General features: G+C 46.9%; 1 protein-coding gene across 4 annotated transcripts in view; it reads left to right on the forward strand.

The window, feature by feature from the left end:
* Positions 1–16,976, forward strand: part of Eip93f (Ecdysone-induced protein 93F) — a 137,177-nt gene that overhangs the window by 59,132 nt on the left and 61,069 nt on the right. For 3 of the 4 annotated variants that reach the window (XM_071769366.1, XM_071769367.1, XM_071769365.1), the window contains exon 2: positions 9,601–10,776. In XM_071769366.1, coding sequence (XP_071625467.1) covers positions 10,683–10,776 — 94 coding nt within the window. In that variant the 5' untranslated portion in view covers positions 9,601–10,682. The other variant, XM_071769364.1, reaches the window with a different exon arrangement.

A 16,976-nucleotide genomic window follows, 5' to 3' on the forward strand; every position in this document is an offset into this window, starting at 1 on the left:
ATAGAGAGAGAGAGAGAGAGAGAGAGAGAGAGACTCGTTATTGACTCAGACTTTCGGTATAACGTAGCTTGAAATTAGTTATAGGATTGATTAATTAAAAAGGAACATTGAGTGACACAAAGTTTCGTAATTTCCATCTGGTCAGGGAGAATGGTTAGACAATAGGTTGTTTAACGCGAATGAAATCGATCCGAAAGATCTTAATGCGATAATAGTGTAACTTTGCGCTGAAAATATCTATAAGAAAACCACTGTAGCAATGCAAGAATAGTTATCATTTGTAAGAAGAATTTTTATCTTACGAAAGAAAGTGAGAAATGATTGTTGATTAAAATAAAAGTTTAATTTTTTTTCTTGTAATTTACGTAATTATAATATGTGTAATAAGAGAGATTTATAAAAATATAATCTTCGTAGAACTAATTAAAAAGTGTCGTGTTCAAAATGATCGACTCCGTTAAATAAAGCGATTACATTATACGTTTTCATACGCATAAATATAATGGCATTATGAACATCAAAATAAGCATAAACAAAATGGTACATGGATTGCATGTTATCGATCGATGAACATAAGAGTATAACGCTTTGTACTTAACTTACATAGTCTTACTTAGGGGCGGCGTGCCGTGAGTGCAAATAAATAGCAACGAAAGGGTAGTAAAACACCTCGTCGGCCATTGAGAAGCGAACTAATCCGCATAATATCGCTCGTTTCGCGAGGCTCTCCGCGCTTCCTCGTGCAACAAAGGCTAAAAGGGGTAAGTGGGCTTCGCTAATGGCGCGAGGGTTCCCCAAAGCCGACCGACCTCACCCTCTCGTTCAACATTTCGCTTGATAACCGTAATCTTTTCCTTCTCGCGAGCTTTCGTCGCGACGTATTATATCAAATACACATGAGGTGGATTTACAGGTGTGAAATGCGAGGGGAAAGTCGGGAGGTAACGGAATACAGAGGCTTACGTTGCACACTACTCTAAACCAAATCTTAGTTCATATTACTCATTTCGGAGATTGTATGTATAGATATACCAGAATACTTGGTTGCTCATAATGAAAGAGTGTTGAATAATATTTGGAGAGGGATCAGTTTTAAATACAGAAAAGTTTATACATACGCCATAGATTTTTTTATCATGGAAAATTTAGAAATTTTTTATCACTATCAATAAAATGTCATGGTCAACAAAATGAATATACGATCAATTTTTAACGACTAGGCAAGATTTATTCTAGAGTGACATTTTCGAATGCAATCCAGAATAAAGGATATCAAAACAGGGTACGCGGGATAGAAGCGGACATGAAAGTATGTATGTTGAGCTTGGACCAGAGGGTAGCGTCGGGAATATGAGGAGGTGCAGATGGAGGAAGAGAAAAAGCGCGAGACGATGAAGGGAGAGAGCGAGAGGGAGAAAGAGAGAAAGAGAGAAAAATATATAGGAGGACCATACCAAAGGGGTGGCGCCGCTAAGGGAGATGAAGGTGGAGGAGTACGGTGGGAGACGCAGACGGAGAAGGAGAGAAAGGACGTAAAACAAAGTAACGACGAAATGCACTTCCCCCCGGGTCCATCCCCCTCAGCCACCCTCGCGCCCACTCGGCGTTCACCCGGAGGGAAACGTCGAACGAAACGTTAAAAACCGGGGGAAGAGGAATGAGTGGATGGGCGAGGGTGAAGGGGGATGGCGGCAGAGGGGGACGAGAGCGAGCGTGCTAGGTGGTGGCTCGTCGGTTCGTGGGCCCCGTAGAGGCGCGAGGCGGAGGTTGGATGAGAGGGTGGGTTTGCTGTGGCAGGCGGGCCACCCTGGGAGGTTGGCGGGAGGTTATGACAGCCGAGGTATTGAGCGGATCCTTCGTTAAAAAAACGAGAAGCACCGCACTGAGGCGTGCGGCAGGGAAAAAGAGACGGCGGAAAGGGAGAGTGAGCGAGAGAGGTTGAGCAAAGGGAGAACGGCGGCGAGGCGGCGGCGGCGGGAGAAAGACGGAGGGAAGAGAAAGAGGTTGCTGCCGGGCCGGAGGGGAGGGGAGATGGAGTGCACGGCTGCTGCCGCCACTGCCGTTGCCGCCGCCGACGCCGACGCCGCCGACGCCGCCGTTGCTAGAGGCGGCAGTAGTGGTGGTCCAAGGGGTGAGACCAAGTAACCGAATCCAACGCACCCTTGCCTCGCGCCCACCGCCACCCTCAGCGGGGAAAAAAACGGAGCGCACGGATCTCTCCCCTACTTCCCTTCGCTCTCTCGCTCCTCGACCGCCCCCGACTGCTCTTCCTGGAACAGTTCTGCTATCGTCTTCCTCTCTCTCTCTTTCTCCTACCTAGCCGTATTCTGGACCGCTCTATCTTGTTTGCTCATCGGCGGGTTCCTTCCGCCTCTGAAAAATATTTTGACGCGGGTGGGTAGAGCGCGCACTGGTGATGATGGCGATGATGCAACGTGGCTACGAATCAAACTGTACAAAAGGTGGAGACCTCCCGGCGCGACTCTTGATTACTATTTTAATTCCGTCGACGTGCCGCGGAGAAATGTGCCCGACGCTAATTAATTCTCTCCCGCGGGTCCGCGAAATTTGCAACCGCCGAGAGCGAGAGAGAGAGAGAGAGAGAGAGAGAGAGAGAGAGAGAGAGAGAGAGAGAGAGAGAGAGAGCCCGCGATTACCGCGAACGCCGCGCGGAAACTTGCTGACCGTGGATATTAAACTTCAACATCGGGCCCGTCGTCTTCGATGCCCGCGAGCCGTATCGCGCCTCGATCAAAGGGCTCTTAATTGAAAGAAACGCAGAAAGCAATTTCGCTAGTCAATAAAGCCATGGAAGAACGCAAGGGTAGTACGTTGCCGACGTTATTCCCATCCCCTTTTTAAATCCCAATCTTTTGCAAAATCCAATATCATCGTGAATGCGAAATAGGAATGCCAATTACGACGCTTTGATATCTCGGGATATTTTGAATTACGTTAATAGAGTGTTACAATTTTGCTTGAAATTAGAAAGGCCGATTCTAAGGGCGGGAGAAAAAAAACTGGTTATCGCTGAATGCCTCTGTTAGATATTTTTTTTTACACACACATAAATTGTACATTATCTTTTATTTATAACCGCATGCTAAATTTTTCAAGATAGATTTTCTATTTTAATTTGCTATGTTTCTGGTTTAATTGCGTAATTACCTTAAATTCGGACCGGCTAATTTGTAAACAATGAGACATAGAGTGAATGCAACAAATAATCATTAAAAATCTATATATATTCTTACGACTGCATAAAATTACATCTTTTAATTTGAAATTATTTTTAAGAATTAATTGCGTACTTAAATAAGCACACTATGAAAATATTTTCAAGGAAAAAAAGGATGAATGTTATCTAAGCAGTAATCTCAATTGATTAATTCTTAATCGATTATCGACCGATGTGTATACCCCATAATTCTGATAGATGAGACTGATAGAACGAGATTATCAAGATCTAAAATATATCCTGATTGTGATTACGTTATCTTGAAACCAGCAATCCGCCGCGGCACCGCGGTGGTCGGGTAAGCAAGGGGGTAAAAGACGAGGAAAAGGGCAGACTGGATCGGTGGGACTGAGTGTGGAGTGAGTATGGGGGGGGGGGAGATGGTGGCGAGTCGGGGCGAGGTCGATGAGAATCGAGAGTTCGTTTGTTCACCGCGCAACGGAAATGCACGCTGGACACGGAACGACGGAAGGGAGAGCGTGTACGCGAGGCGCTCTCCGGATCCGCGTAATGGGAAAATCGATTAGGGGCCGAGCAAGCGGTAAGGTGGCCGGCCAAGGTGTCGCAGATACGTAGCGCGAGCTACCCCTTGCCCTTCTTCAGCCAGATTTACGCATTTGGAAGCTGAGCCGAGGTATCACTCGAGTGGCGGTGATCTCGAATTTCTTCTTCCGATCTTCTTCTAATCATCCAGACTTTTCTTTAGGTACTGTTAGATCGAGCAAAAAATGTATTCGTTTTTTTCGTACATGACATTCTAATAATAAATTAGAAAAAATAAACTTTTTTAATCGATCCACTGTATATACATGTAAACGCGTCCGTAAACCGCCTCTGTCTTGATACGTCCCCGTTTCGCAAGGACGTGTCACACGTGTCATCGGAATCTCATATTCGAGACACCGTCGCATTTCTCGTTGGCATTCGCGCGAATCCTAGAAATAATATTTACATATTCACATAGTAGCGCGTGTGTATACGTGTGCGCGGCACGGGCGTTTGTGGATTTTACTCTAGCGAGTTGCGCGAGATTACCCGCGCGTTGCATTTCTTATCGGTGACTCTCGATGACTCGGTGCAATTTCTTAGGAGAAGAACAGTACTTCGCGATAACAGCTGAACCATGACTTTATTTACGCGTCTGTAGAATCGATACGCAAAGAGAAAAGTTTAAAGTTTGTAATCGTAAAAATAGAGAGAAAAATGCAACATTATATGTTTCATATATTATAACGTTCTTGATATCGGTATACGTTTTAATATACCTATGTATATGTTTCTCTGATCGATAAAACTAGATGTTTAAATATAATAAGCTGTTTCATATTCATTTATTTCTGTTTTACATTTATCTTTTAAGTTATATAATGTATATTACAATGGTAAATATAGATGCAAATTATATAGAACGTCACGCATTTAATTTATACATAATATGTATATATTTTTTAAAGTCAGAATTGCAGAATCCTAATGTCTCAAATTTCCATCCTATCGCACATATTTCTACCTCTTTCTTTACTAGAATGTTTAGATAAAAGATGTAAAACCGTGAATATACACATGTGCAAAATTAATATATCTTGTGTAGCTCAATTATTTTGCGGAAATTTGATCTTTCGTCATCTCAAAGGATCTCGTTTAGTCAGTTTGCCGAGTGTATGAGTATTATCGAGTAGTTAGGTGGAAGTTCTCCGGTGTTCTTTGCAACCGGCATTCCACAATGACTCACGTCGTTACTTAGTGACATTCTACGCTAAATCGATTCGCGAAACAGCACGAACGCTGTAGAACAGGCTTCCATATACTAGGGGACTCTCGATAATTAAACGGCTGCGTTTAATTTCCACCTACTCGAGCTTTAAGTAAACCGTGCATATATTTTAGCAGTGTTTAAAATGAAATACCAATATATAACTAATTTAAATGAGATGTGTGATTGTGTATTATTTTAGTTTTAATGTATTTTACTTATTCATTTTAATTTATCTTATTTTAATTATTACTCGTACTTTTAATATAACATATTTTATAACGAAACGTGATATCATGTATATTCAGAAGTTAATATAACATGCGTAAACTTAGGATTACAATTTACATGAATTTTCAACGCAAATTCATCTTTTAGATTGAAAATATATATTTGATGCGGTCGGCGGGAATACATATATTTGTGAGTCAACTCTGAAAGGGGTACTTGATCGATCAATGTTAGATTCCGTTTTCGGGTGATCGATATAACCGTTAGCGATACTAAGGCGCGCACACCACGACGGATGCGCATACATTGTGCACCCGCGACGTTCTTTTCTCGCTACCTCGAAAGGCATTATCGACAAACAGCTTGCATCGCGATGACGTCGATCGCGCCTCGAACACGTGTGCACGTGCATAGCGACGAAGCGTGCAATGTGCATAAAGATATCGAACGTTTGTCGTTACGTTCTGGGCATGATCGATGCGCTTCTCGAATTCGAATATTCACCGCGAGACACCTCTAGTCGACATTATATAAAGCGCTTTTTGGGGACTGCCGAGTGCCGGTAGCGAGTATCTTCGATGAACACTCTCGATAAGTATGGGATTCAATAAGTGAAGTTTAATAATGATGTTACATACTTGGAGATTTAACGTTTGCGAGATTAGATACGTCTAGTTTCGGCGCGGAAATTCATAAGTTAATTCTTCATTAATTAATCGACTAAATACCGATTTCACATGTAATTTATTCCTCTTAATTTTTGATAAGGTTTTGACATGAATCTTTATTTGGAATACAGTATCAGAATCAGTTTTGCATACTAGTCTTTGCCGAGCAGACTAGACTAGTTGGCGTAAAATTTGATATAACGAACGGGGGGAGAGATGCGAGTCTATTCGAACAAATTATATGAGATGATTCCAAGTGTATTTGCTTTCTACTTTTTCACTCAGCTAATTAAGGCTCGATCATGTTATCATGTGAGCTGAAGGATTTATAAATTTATAGCGATCGAAATATTACAACATACTCAAAGATACTGGACGAAATATGTATGACGGAACGAAGCGTACTTTCGATAATAATTTTTTATATTCCCAATGCTATCTAATTATTGTTCATTTTAAACTAGACAAATTTTATTATTATATATGTACACAGAAAGGTCTAAACATGCGATTGTGCATGTGTGTGTTGGATATATCTTTTTACCTGCGCCAATTCTCAAATATTATCGTCTCGTAGCTACACTATAATTACCTAAAAAATTACCTATTAATTTTCTATTTCTTTAGAACAATCTGCCTTATCATATGATATATACATATATATATAAGTCATTAAAATCTCCCTTCAAATTATCCTCCAACCTATCGTGGAAAAGGTAATGATATCTAATTCCGAGGTTAAAATAATTCCGGCCGTTCCGGCGCCCGCTGGAAGAGTTCAATGACGTCGTCGAGAACTCGAGTATACACACATTTGTGTATACGCTGTGGTTGAAGTGTAACGTACGCGCGGAGAGGCGATAGCGACGCGACGCAACGTTTGCCGTGGGGTGCGGGGCCCGACACGGCGCGGCGCAATTGACGAAAGTTGAGGTCGTATGTTCGCGCGGTCGTAAGTAATGGTACCCGACTAATTGCCAAGGTAGCGGAGCCTCTTCCCTTCATCAGGCGACAAGTGCCCGGGGGTTCAATGACGCCGCTCGGGCGGGGAGCGTGCTCTTGAGAGCACACCCGGTATGCATGCACATCGCAGCGAATGCGGGGAGCGTGTGTGTTACGAGCCTCGAAAGCCCCGACGCGTTTCATCGATATCGTTCGCATAGGCTTACCTAGGACGGGCATCGAATCGATCTTACCGCCGTCAGCGATATCGCCAAGTTAACCTGGACTGCGAACCACGAAGAGACGCGGGCACATGCGAGCGGAATATCAATCGCGGGGATCAAATGCTTTTAAGGAATACCGCGACTTCTTCGATCCGCTATCGCGTATGTCCGAACGATCGTCGTCGATCTGTTGCATCTTGCGGTGGAAATCGATAGAGTACGCGAGACGTGCATAGAATTCTTTACTTTCTGTCCTAAACGCACATACAATCGATATAAATGTCTTGTCGTTTTTAGTTGGAAAATTCAAAGAGAGATATACATATAGTCACACATTTTTTATATAAAAGTAATATATTATATATTCGATATATTTAAGTTGGAAGACATTACTAACATGAAGGTAAAAATTAAATACAGAATTTCGAAGGATTCTGAAGAAATTGAAAGTAAATATCAACGTCTTATTTTTACGTTAATACTACGCAACGTAATGTCTAACTTTTTTATTTTTAACATTTTATACATGATTGAAAAATATATAAATCATAATTATTTCAGACTGAGGAAAAAATATTTACATCATTTTCGTGGACTTTATAGTATCAAAATCTTATGTCGAAATTAAAAATAGAACAAGGGCCGAATCTCTTAGTATGACGCAATTGTATTGTAAAATTCCTCGTGAAATTATGCGAACTTCTCGGAAACGCGATCGAATCAAAGTCAGGTACGAGCAGTTCGTAAATTTATGGCGACGGGCGCGAGGAAGGGTTCGGCGCACGACCTAATATAAAATATGCAATATTCTCCTTCCGGACAGCCGTGCGCGCCGGTGAAGTCGGTGGAGCAATGTATATACCGGTGGACGCTCTTTCTGCGATCCGGTATAAGTAAATTGCACCTGTGCGAAAGAAAGATCAGAGGTGTTCGGCACACGCTCGTATCTCGTCACGTGACCGCCGCCGGGGGCGAGAGTGTCCTCGTACTTGTTTCTCATTATTGTGCGCGACGTAGAGTATAATTTCGCTTTGGGTCAACTGACCGTTGGAAACGCAGGTAAACCGACCCAAGGGAATAAATGTTGTTCCACGGAGGCGGTATCTCCTCTCGTTTTATCGTTAACCTTCCGAAATGGGATGCGTCTTCGCCTTATTCTTAATTGACAAAAACAAGTGCAACTGCGAAGTGGGATGCATCTTCGCGATAAACTTTTAAATACTCGGCTACAAATCGCATCTATTTACGCACATATATGTTTATGGCTTTTACAAATATTCCATTTTCGTAAACATTAGTTAAAATTATTTCGTATTTGAACCTTCTTTACGAAAATGGTCGAATATATAAGTAGATATTTTATTACGTTTTCATATCGCGAAGTACAATTCTTTCTCGGAGCGCCTGATGCGAAGGCAGCGGCAGTTTAATGAAATCAACGGGGGTGTCGGAACAGAAGGAAAGAAATAACCAGCTAATTAGGTGATGTTTGGTCTTCGAGAACCGAGACAAACTTAGGCGTGCGCTAGGGCGGATGTCTCGACAACGAAGGCGATGGAGTGGCGGAGTTTCGCGATGAACTCAAGAGAGAATCGGGAAGGTGGAACGGGGGGGGAAGGGGGTGAAGGTGGCCGGCAAGCGACGGAGGGTGGGTTAAGAGGGGCGATGGCGCAAGGATGGAGACCGCCGAGACGGAAGGAGGTGAGAGTGCGAGAGGAGGTGGGCCGAGAGAGAGAGGAGGACAGGGCGAGTGGAAAAGGACGAGGTGTCCGCGGGGGCGGATGAAAGGACGCTTACCAGCTACTACCTATTGATCGCCAATTCTTTTTCTCTTGTTGCATATTAGGCGCACTCTTCCTTCTTTCTCCTTCTCTGTCTATCTGTTTCTCTCGCTCCCGCACGCTTTCTCTCTCTCCCTTCGCTTGGTTCGCTTTTCCCCGCGTCTCTCGCGTCTCGCAGCCAACCTGCCCCCTCGCGGACGTAGAACGCGCGAATCCGCCCCTATAGCTACCCTTCCGCGTCCTCCCCTTCCTCATCTCCCTCCCCCTCTTCCTCCTGCACCTCCTCCACGTCCTCTGTGCTCGTGTCGCCTCACCACGCGAGAGAGTGCAAGCCACCCCTACCACCCACCTACTACCTACACCGCCGACTCTGACGCTCTTCTTACCGGCAATGTTTCATTTCGAGCAGCAGCAGTACCCTTCCTGTTTCGGGATGGGGCCGGCGGCCGCCCACTCCGCTTTTTGCACGCAGGTGCGACGGAATCGGCGGTGTGGGAGGATCTCGTCGCCGCGACGCGACGCGACGTAGTCGTAGATAGGATAGACGCGTCGAAGGTATCGATGCGCGACTAAATAGGACGTAAGAAGTCCAATTTCTTGAATCTTCTAAGAGTGCGATTATATGATTTCCTTCTCTAAGTGAATTATCTTAGGAAGGAACAAGGGCGAGAAAGAGATCGCTTTTCTAAGACGCTAACAATATATAAGTTGCCTCGTGTATCCGCAGACGTTTTGACCGAACGCGGTCTTGTTCCTGTTTCAGATAACAACCGGCGATCTGCGAGCGTCTTTGAGGGAGAGAACGACGGAAAGGAGGACGACGCGCGGATCTGATCGTCGTAGGAGAATTCGGCGGAAGAAAAGGGAGAGGATCTCTGTGTCGAGAAGTGCGGGCATACAGCGGGCCGGAAGAAGGAGGGAGGGAGGGCGGTAGGGTGGCAGAGGGATAGAGAGAGAAAGAAAGATAAAAAGAAAGAGAGGAGAGAGAGGAGAGGGTGAGTCAGGACGTGCCGCCGGCGACAGACTGCACTCTCGTGGCGCTCAGGGCGCAAGCGTGCACGTGTGTTGTGCGTTTCTGTGCCCTAACCCTGTCCCGCTACCTGGGAGGAGTAGCGTGGTCGTCATCCCTCCGCGGCTACATCCCCACCGTGACGCCGTTGCCGCCGTTGCCGCCACCGCCACCGCCAACGACACCGACGCCGACGCCGCCGTCGGCTTGCCATCCCTCCGACGCGCGTGGAGGAGCGTCGCGTCACACCACGGCCGACGAAACGACGGCGACGACGACGACGACGACGACAACGACGACAGGACCCCCACTGCCGCTACCACTACAACCGCTGCTACCACCACATCGGCGGTCCACGACAACGACGACGGTGACTTGGCTCGCTCCTGTCGGCGCGCTACATCACGCGTGACGTCGCACCTGGCAGCGCGCACGTTAGCGCGCGCGGCGACGTGTACACACGCGCTACCCTTCTCCTTTACGCACGTCTCACGCTCACCGTGCACGCTGAAAGACAAGAGGAACGTCGGTGGAAAAGGAGCCGGTGGTAGAAGGAGAGGGAGATTCAACGAGGGTGGGAGCGACAAGGGGTGGAAGAAGGAAATCGGAAAGAGACACGGAAGGGAAACTAGGGTGGAAGGGGTAGGAGGGTGAGAGCAAGAAAGAGGAGGAGGGGGAGGGTACGGGAGGACGACGACGAGGGCGACAACGGCGACGACGACGACGAGGAGGACGGAGGAGCGCCGGCGGTGGAGGGGGTGGACATCCACGCGGGAACACGAGGCAGGCGCACCCGGCCGGCACGCGCACACACATCCTAAGATGTGATTTCAAAAATGGCGGATTGCCCCTATGCCCGCTGCATACAGGAACGCAGACACATCCGACGGGAGCTGCTGCGATGGACAAAGAATATGGTCTTCGTAGTCGGTGAGTAAAGAGTCGAATCGTTCCTTTCGGCAACGCGAGTCGTGTACTTATATAAGTGCGGTATATATTCAAATGTATGCATGCATGCGTACGTACGACATATGATGAGGAAGACTTCTTCGCGCGGAGATACGTGCGTACTCCGGGATGCACGACGACCAACTGCTCGCGCGCGCACTGATCTCGCGTACAACGAGAGGCGTGTTACCAGCGTGCTTGCTGCGTGGGTGTATGTGTACCACGGCAGGAGTATCCCGTATGTATATATACATTTGTCGAAGCGGGTGTGCGCGTGTGCACGTACGTGCATACGTTCGCTTACATTCCGCGTGGCGTGTTTCTATGTGTGTGTGTATGTGTCGTGAGTATATAGTGTAGAAACGGATTCTCTATCAGTGTGCGAATGTGAAGAACGAGTGAGAGAGACCGAGAGAGAAAGAGAGATGCGGTGGGAAAGAGAGAATAGGGAGGAAAAGAGAGAGCAAGAGAGAGTGTGAGAGAGAAAGAGAGAGGGAGAGAGAGGGAGAGAGAGAGAGAGAGAACACGCTGGTGGTTGAGACCTGTTGCGAACCGAAACGCCGAATCCTGGCTGACTATGTGCCAGGCGTGACTCCTACTCGCGCCTGCACGTTCAACAGGGTGGTACCACGCTGCCGGAAAATCCGATAATATTCTGTGAGTAGTTTCCCGTGCGGTTTCAAGTTTTCGTGCGTGCGTCTAGTGAGAAACCGTCTTCCTCCTGATGATCCATTTATGGAAAAGATAATTGCGGTTTCTTTCGCCGAAACTCACATCTCCAATATGATGATCGCGCGATAAGCGATTAATTAACTGTGCTGATATTAAAATGAGCACTTTTGTTATAATATATAAGTTGAGTCATTGGATATGGTTTTCCTATATTAAGTTAACTATATATATAATTATATATACGCTATGTAATACAATTTAGTACTCGATGGTTAATAGCTTTCTATAAACGTTTCTTCGTGGATAAATTCTTGCGAATATGTAATTATTCTCTTTTCTAAGAATGATAATCGATAACCGGTTTATATAAAGATCAAATCTCACGTTCGGACGGCAATCAATATGACTGATTCATCAATATCGAGGACAAACTTAGGAATAAAAGACTGAACAAGAGATGAGAATGTTCAGTGTCAAAGACCGCGCATTAATATTTTTATTTAAAAAATACATAAAAATACATGAACATCGCGTTTGCGAGCGAGAGTTAGATCATCCCTCCGAAATTCGAAATTGGTAGAGAGGAGATTGGCGCCGGCGTCCCTGTTATCGGTACAAGCTACGAGAAGAATTAGGCGCCGCGCGTGCAATTTCCCGTACAGGGAAGGGTGGCGAAATCAGACTCGCGAGACAGGCTCTACGACCTCCTCCTCAGCCCACCCTTCCACGTCGGCGACGTTTACCCCTCGTTCGGCGTCGCTGAGGGGTAGCAGGCGAGCATCGTCAGACGCGCAGAGAATACTGCACAAGCTGCGTGCCTTGACCACAGACAACCGAGTGATCCCGGCCGCCGCCCGAAACCTTCTTTTCTTCTTCTTACAACCATTCGTCCTCCTTTCCTACTCCCCTTATCCACCCTCTCTCTCCGTCGCCCCCTCACCGTCCCACCCACCAGCCTTCTTCCACCCCGACTTCCCCTTCTTCGTCTTTCGGTTAGTCCGTCAAGGGGCGAGCTCCGGTACTCGCGGAAGGCACGTTTCCGCACGCGTCGGTGTTGCGTGCACTCGCCGTTACGCTTCTTCCTCCACTTTTGTGACCTCTCCCGCTTCGCGCCTTCCCTCTTCCCCCTGGCCCCGATCGCCCCTCTGTCCGCCGCGCGCCCTCCGTCCTCTCCCTTCCTCCGTCACCGTCGTCGTCCGCCACCACCACCTCTCGTTCGCGTCGCTCCTCATTTCGGAACGCAGCTGCCGCTGGTGGTCGAGAAATTTTCGCGAATCCTTCCTTGAGACACCCTCCCTTCCGCTTTCGCCATTTTTCTTCTCCCCTTCAACCCACCTTCTACTTCTCTTCCTTTTTTCTCTCTCGTATCTCATCTTTATCCCCCGTAGCGAAGAGGTCCTAAAAAAGGGAAGACCGACAGTGGAAGTTCGACGGAGAGTGGAGGAGAGGCGAGAGGGCGGATGAGGAAGCAGAGGCGACACGAGTTGCATGTGTGCGCCGTGTTTCTCTGCCTCTCGTCTCGAGACTTCCACGATCTTAGAGGATCGACCAGTGCGCGTTTGGAAAAGGGTGACGGAGGGTGGAACCGGACTTTCAAAATTTCGGTGGTGCTTCGAGTAGTAACGCGCGCGAGTGCACGCATCGTATCATCGGTTAACGGCTGCCGCTGTGACGTCGCGACACGTCACAGCCGAAAGTGAGACGAAAATGTTCGGCGAGGAGGGTGAGGAGGGTGACGAGTGAAACGGGCGTTGAGGTAGACAAGCGATACGCCGGTAGGCACGGCAAAAGGTGTCGGTTCAGTGAGTGAGTTCTAAAGGCGGTGGCTTCAGAGAGAGAGAGAAGAAGGGGTCGTCGTCCTTTCGCGCGGACAGCTTCCGAAGTTACGGAACTGTTGCTCCGCCGAAGCGGCAAGGACTCCTCGTCGCCCTTCGGAGGAGTTAGTTGTACACCTGTTACGCGCGCCTCGCCTCGTCGTCGGCCGGTGACCGGTGCCCCGGAGTTTTCGGTAGCGCGAGTACCGCGAGTGGCGCGAAGCGCGCGGCGAGAGACGCGCGATAATCGTCACGCACCGCGTAATCCCCGTCGTCGGCTCGCACGCACGTAATCGCGCGATACCCATCGCCGCGCCGGCCGTTCGGCGAGAGGACATGGAATTGGACGTAATGAAGCCTCTTCCCCCGCGTCGTCCCGTAGCGTTTCGTGGCACCGAGGAGCCGAGGGCCGACGGGGTGTCGCGATCTCGCGAGGGCACAGCGCGCCGCGAGTGTCGGCAGTAACGATGTCTGGATTGCGTTATTGCGCCGTCACGACGTGGACACTCTGTACAACCGCACGACCGAGGTGGATTCGGCGAACGTGAAAACGCGGAAGTGGATCGACATAGTGTAGGTAAAGAGATCCTCCCCCCCCCCCGCGTTGTGGAACGCAGTTGCGAGGCAACGGCGTGACGCGCGTTGCACGTGCGCGATTAGAAGAGACGGAGTTTGTTGCTTAGAGGAAGCGCTCTTACGATCTTTTGAATCTTTCTCAGTGATAGGAATTGAAGTTAAACGCTCTCTATTTAGAAAAAAATATCACAGGTCCTGCTGTTTCCGATTACGCTTTATTAAATTATTCTAACGACTTTACAAAGAGACAGAGAAGAAGAATAAAGAGTGAAACAATTGATATGGAATATGGCTAGAAAGAGAATTTCCGCATTTAGTGATTTTATCGCAAGATAAGAGTCATCAGAATATGTGATTGCAATGGAAAATGAACGTACAAAGACTTCTATCAAGATCGAGATCGAATGTTACTTCCGAGTTGTCAAAACGATCGCGTTAATCTCTTTGATGTTAAGAAAAGTGAAGGCTAATCTATCTAACACACTTGCCTCTCATTCATGCAAAGCACGGATTATGCGAGCATGCGCTCCGCTGTTACACACATATCCGGTAATATTTCATTGTCTAATGGAAGATTTATAGGAGATATATAGCTTTATGAAAGATGTAATATTAATAGTTCTTAAGAAAGCTGAGTGTGTAAAGGCCGCTAAAACGCGATATCCATCTCGCGAGATCTGAAACCCGAATCGCTCGAGCAGTTAAGGTTGTATGCAGCGTCACTTCCGATTAGCCCGATTACTTCCCGTATCGTGCCACGGAAGCATTACAAACGTAAACCGAACGCAAACTCGGGGAGCAATATATCTCGACGTACACGTATCATCCCTTTTCCCATTGTTCTGCCGCATCCGTTCCCTTTTCCGAAAAGGCTCGGCACGAGCAGGGCAAGGCAAGGCAAGGGAACGCAAGGCAACGCAAGGCAAGGCAAGCGCGAGCAAGGGGGCGGCGGATGGGTGCAGTTACTGCTGATCGTTAAAAGGCGCATAAAAAAGGGAGAGGAGAAGGCGCTGGGATGAGGGGGGAAGTGGGTGGGTGGCGGGAGGTCAGAGGAAGCGGCGCGAGAAGTAACAATAAAAATTCGTCGGCGTTCGTGTTTCGTCGCCGTGGTAGGAGCGGAGGGACGTAAGGAGGGTGAAGTGAGGAGTACGACGGGGGTTAAACCGAGACGGGAGAGAAAGAAAGAGTGAGAGAGAGAGTGAGCGAGAGGGAAAGGGAGACGGGTGAGGAAGAGAAGGGTGGTTGGGTAGTCGGTGGAGCAGGGTGCGTAATGAAACGATATTGAGTAGCCGTGGTAGGGAGGGTCGCTGCGAGAGGGTGGGGATCGTCTTCAGCCCTCTCCGTCGATTGACCTCGCTTCGACGAGACGAGGGTGGGAGCGAGCCAGGGGCGGAAGTTGGTAGGGCACTATCACCGAGTGGGGAACGAGCGCCTCGAGCTGCTTGGGGGGTCGTAGGAGGAAGGGGGTCCGTTAAATTGACGAAAATGACACATCTTCTCTCCGTCCGTTTCCCCTCTCATTTCTCGCTTACTCCTTTACTTCGCTTTTTTCCCCCTATTTTGGCGACCGATGCGCGACAGCGACGAAACGCTCTACTCCTCCGAGGAACTTCAAAGCGACATAAGCGCTAGAAGGAGAAGCAGATAGAAATAAATCGCAATACGCAGTAAAACGAATTGATGTGTGCGTAATCCGGAAAGTCTTACGTTCCTATCGATTGAAAAAAGAACTAGAGATCACGATAAAATTTAATTAAACTTTTAATGTCGTACGCTTCCGTTATGTAGCTAGGACTCTAAGTTAATTGTTAAACGATATATTTTTCCGAAACTAAATTAAATGATATATGTTGCGATGTCATTACTGGGATGTACTGATAGAGAATCTGAAGCTACTTTTAAGAAATTTAAGATTAAATTAAAATACTATTGAGCAAAATATTACTGTAAAACGATAATTCAGTAAAAATAAAAAAATTAACATTTTGTTACTAGTTCCTATATTGAAAATAGTCAAATTATATCAATGTTTTGTCTTGTAATGTTTCTATTATGACTAGTTTATTTTGTTATTAGTAAAAACTAATACGTAAAAACTAACTTTCTGTATCAAAATCTTTGCAAAATTTGTAATACATTGCGTGACATTGTGTACTTGTTTAAAATCGCTGTTTTGTAGTTTTGTTTCAAGCACTTTTCAAATAAATCTCGTATATTAATCTTGCCGGACTCGTCGTCGCGGCAATTAAATCGTTCCGCTTTGGAACTTCGCGCTTGCATAACCGATTGCCTCACGCGCGACGAAAGAAAAGTTTCTCAATGGTCGACTATGCATCGATGTGCGAAAGGCCATTTTAAATAATAATCGCTCGGACACACGAGTGGCGAATGTTTCGAAACTGCAAAATAGGTCAACGTCCGATACAATCGGATAACAAGGTATTAAGTGATTACGTAGACCCTGGGGATAATTAGTGCGGCCGGCTTGCTCGTTAACGAACAACGTTAGCGTTTAGTAGTCGCGGAATAGCAAAGCTGGTGCGAATAAAGTATAGATAAACCGGCTATCTCCTAACGGGAGAGAACGTACGAAGGATCCTGGCCCGAGTGTCCTGGCTGATTAAAACGACACGTCGGCCGGCGATAAGCCGCGCACCGATGAATCCATGTCGTGCGTTTATTTGACATTCATAGGCACGCAACCGATCTCCCATCGTGTTAGATGACGTCTCGTAACTCCAGTTCATAAATCAGTTACTTCGTTTCCCCGTGCCTCGTTCGCCGTTCATCCGAATGCGCCGCCGAGAAGCCCGCAATACGATAAAGCAATTTACAACTACTCCTGTGTTCTTCGCCTCCTCCTCCCTCTCCCTTCCTTCTCTCTCCGTCCTACGCGAGAAGTTTCTCTTGTCGTGTTGGAAGTTAGATGCTAATTTCGCGTAATTAACGCCCCTGGCTTTTAAATTATTTACGAGATAAATAATTTCGAGGGACTAAATTCGCTATCGTCGGATTATCAGCTGCCGGTTGGAGGTCGGAACGCTCGCACCATTTTCATCGATGAGTGAAAATTGCAACGTTGAATGTCGAAACGCGATCTGCATTGAAATTAAAATTATA

The sequence above is a fragment of the Temnothorax longispinosus genome, chromosome 2, assembly GCF_030848805.1.
Source record: "Temnothorax longispinosus isolate EJ_2023e chromosome 2, Tlon_JGU_v1, whole genome shotgun sequence".
Classification (NCBI taxonomy): domain Eukaryota; kingdom Metazoa; phylum Arthropoda; class Insecta; order Hymenoptera; family Formicidae; genus Temnothorax; species Temnothorax longispinosus.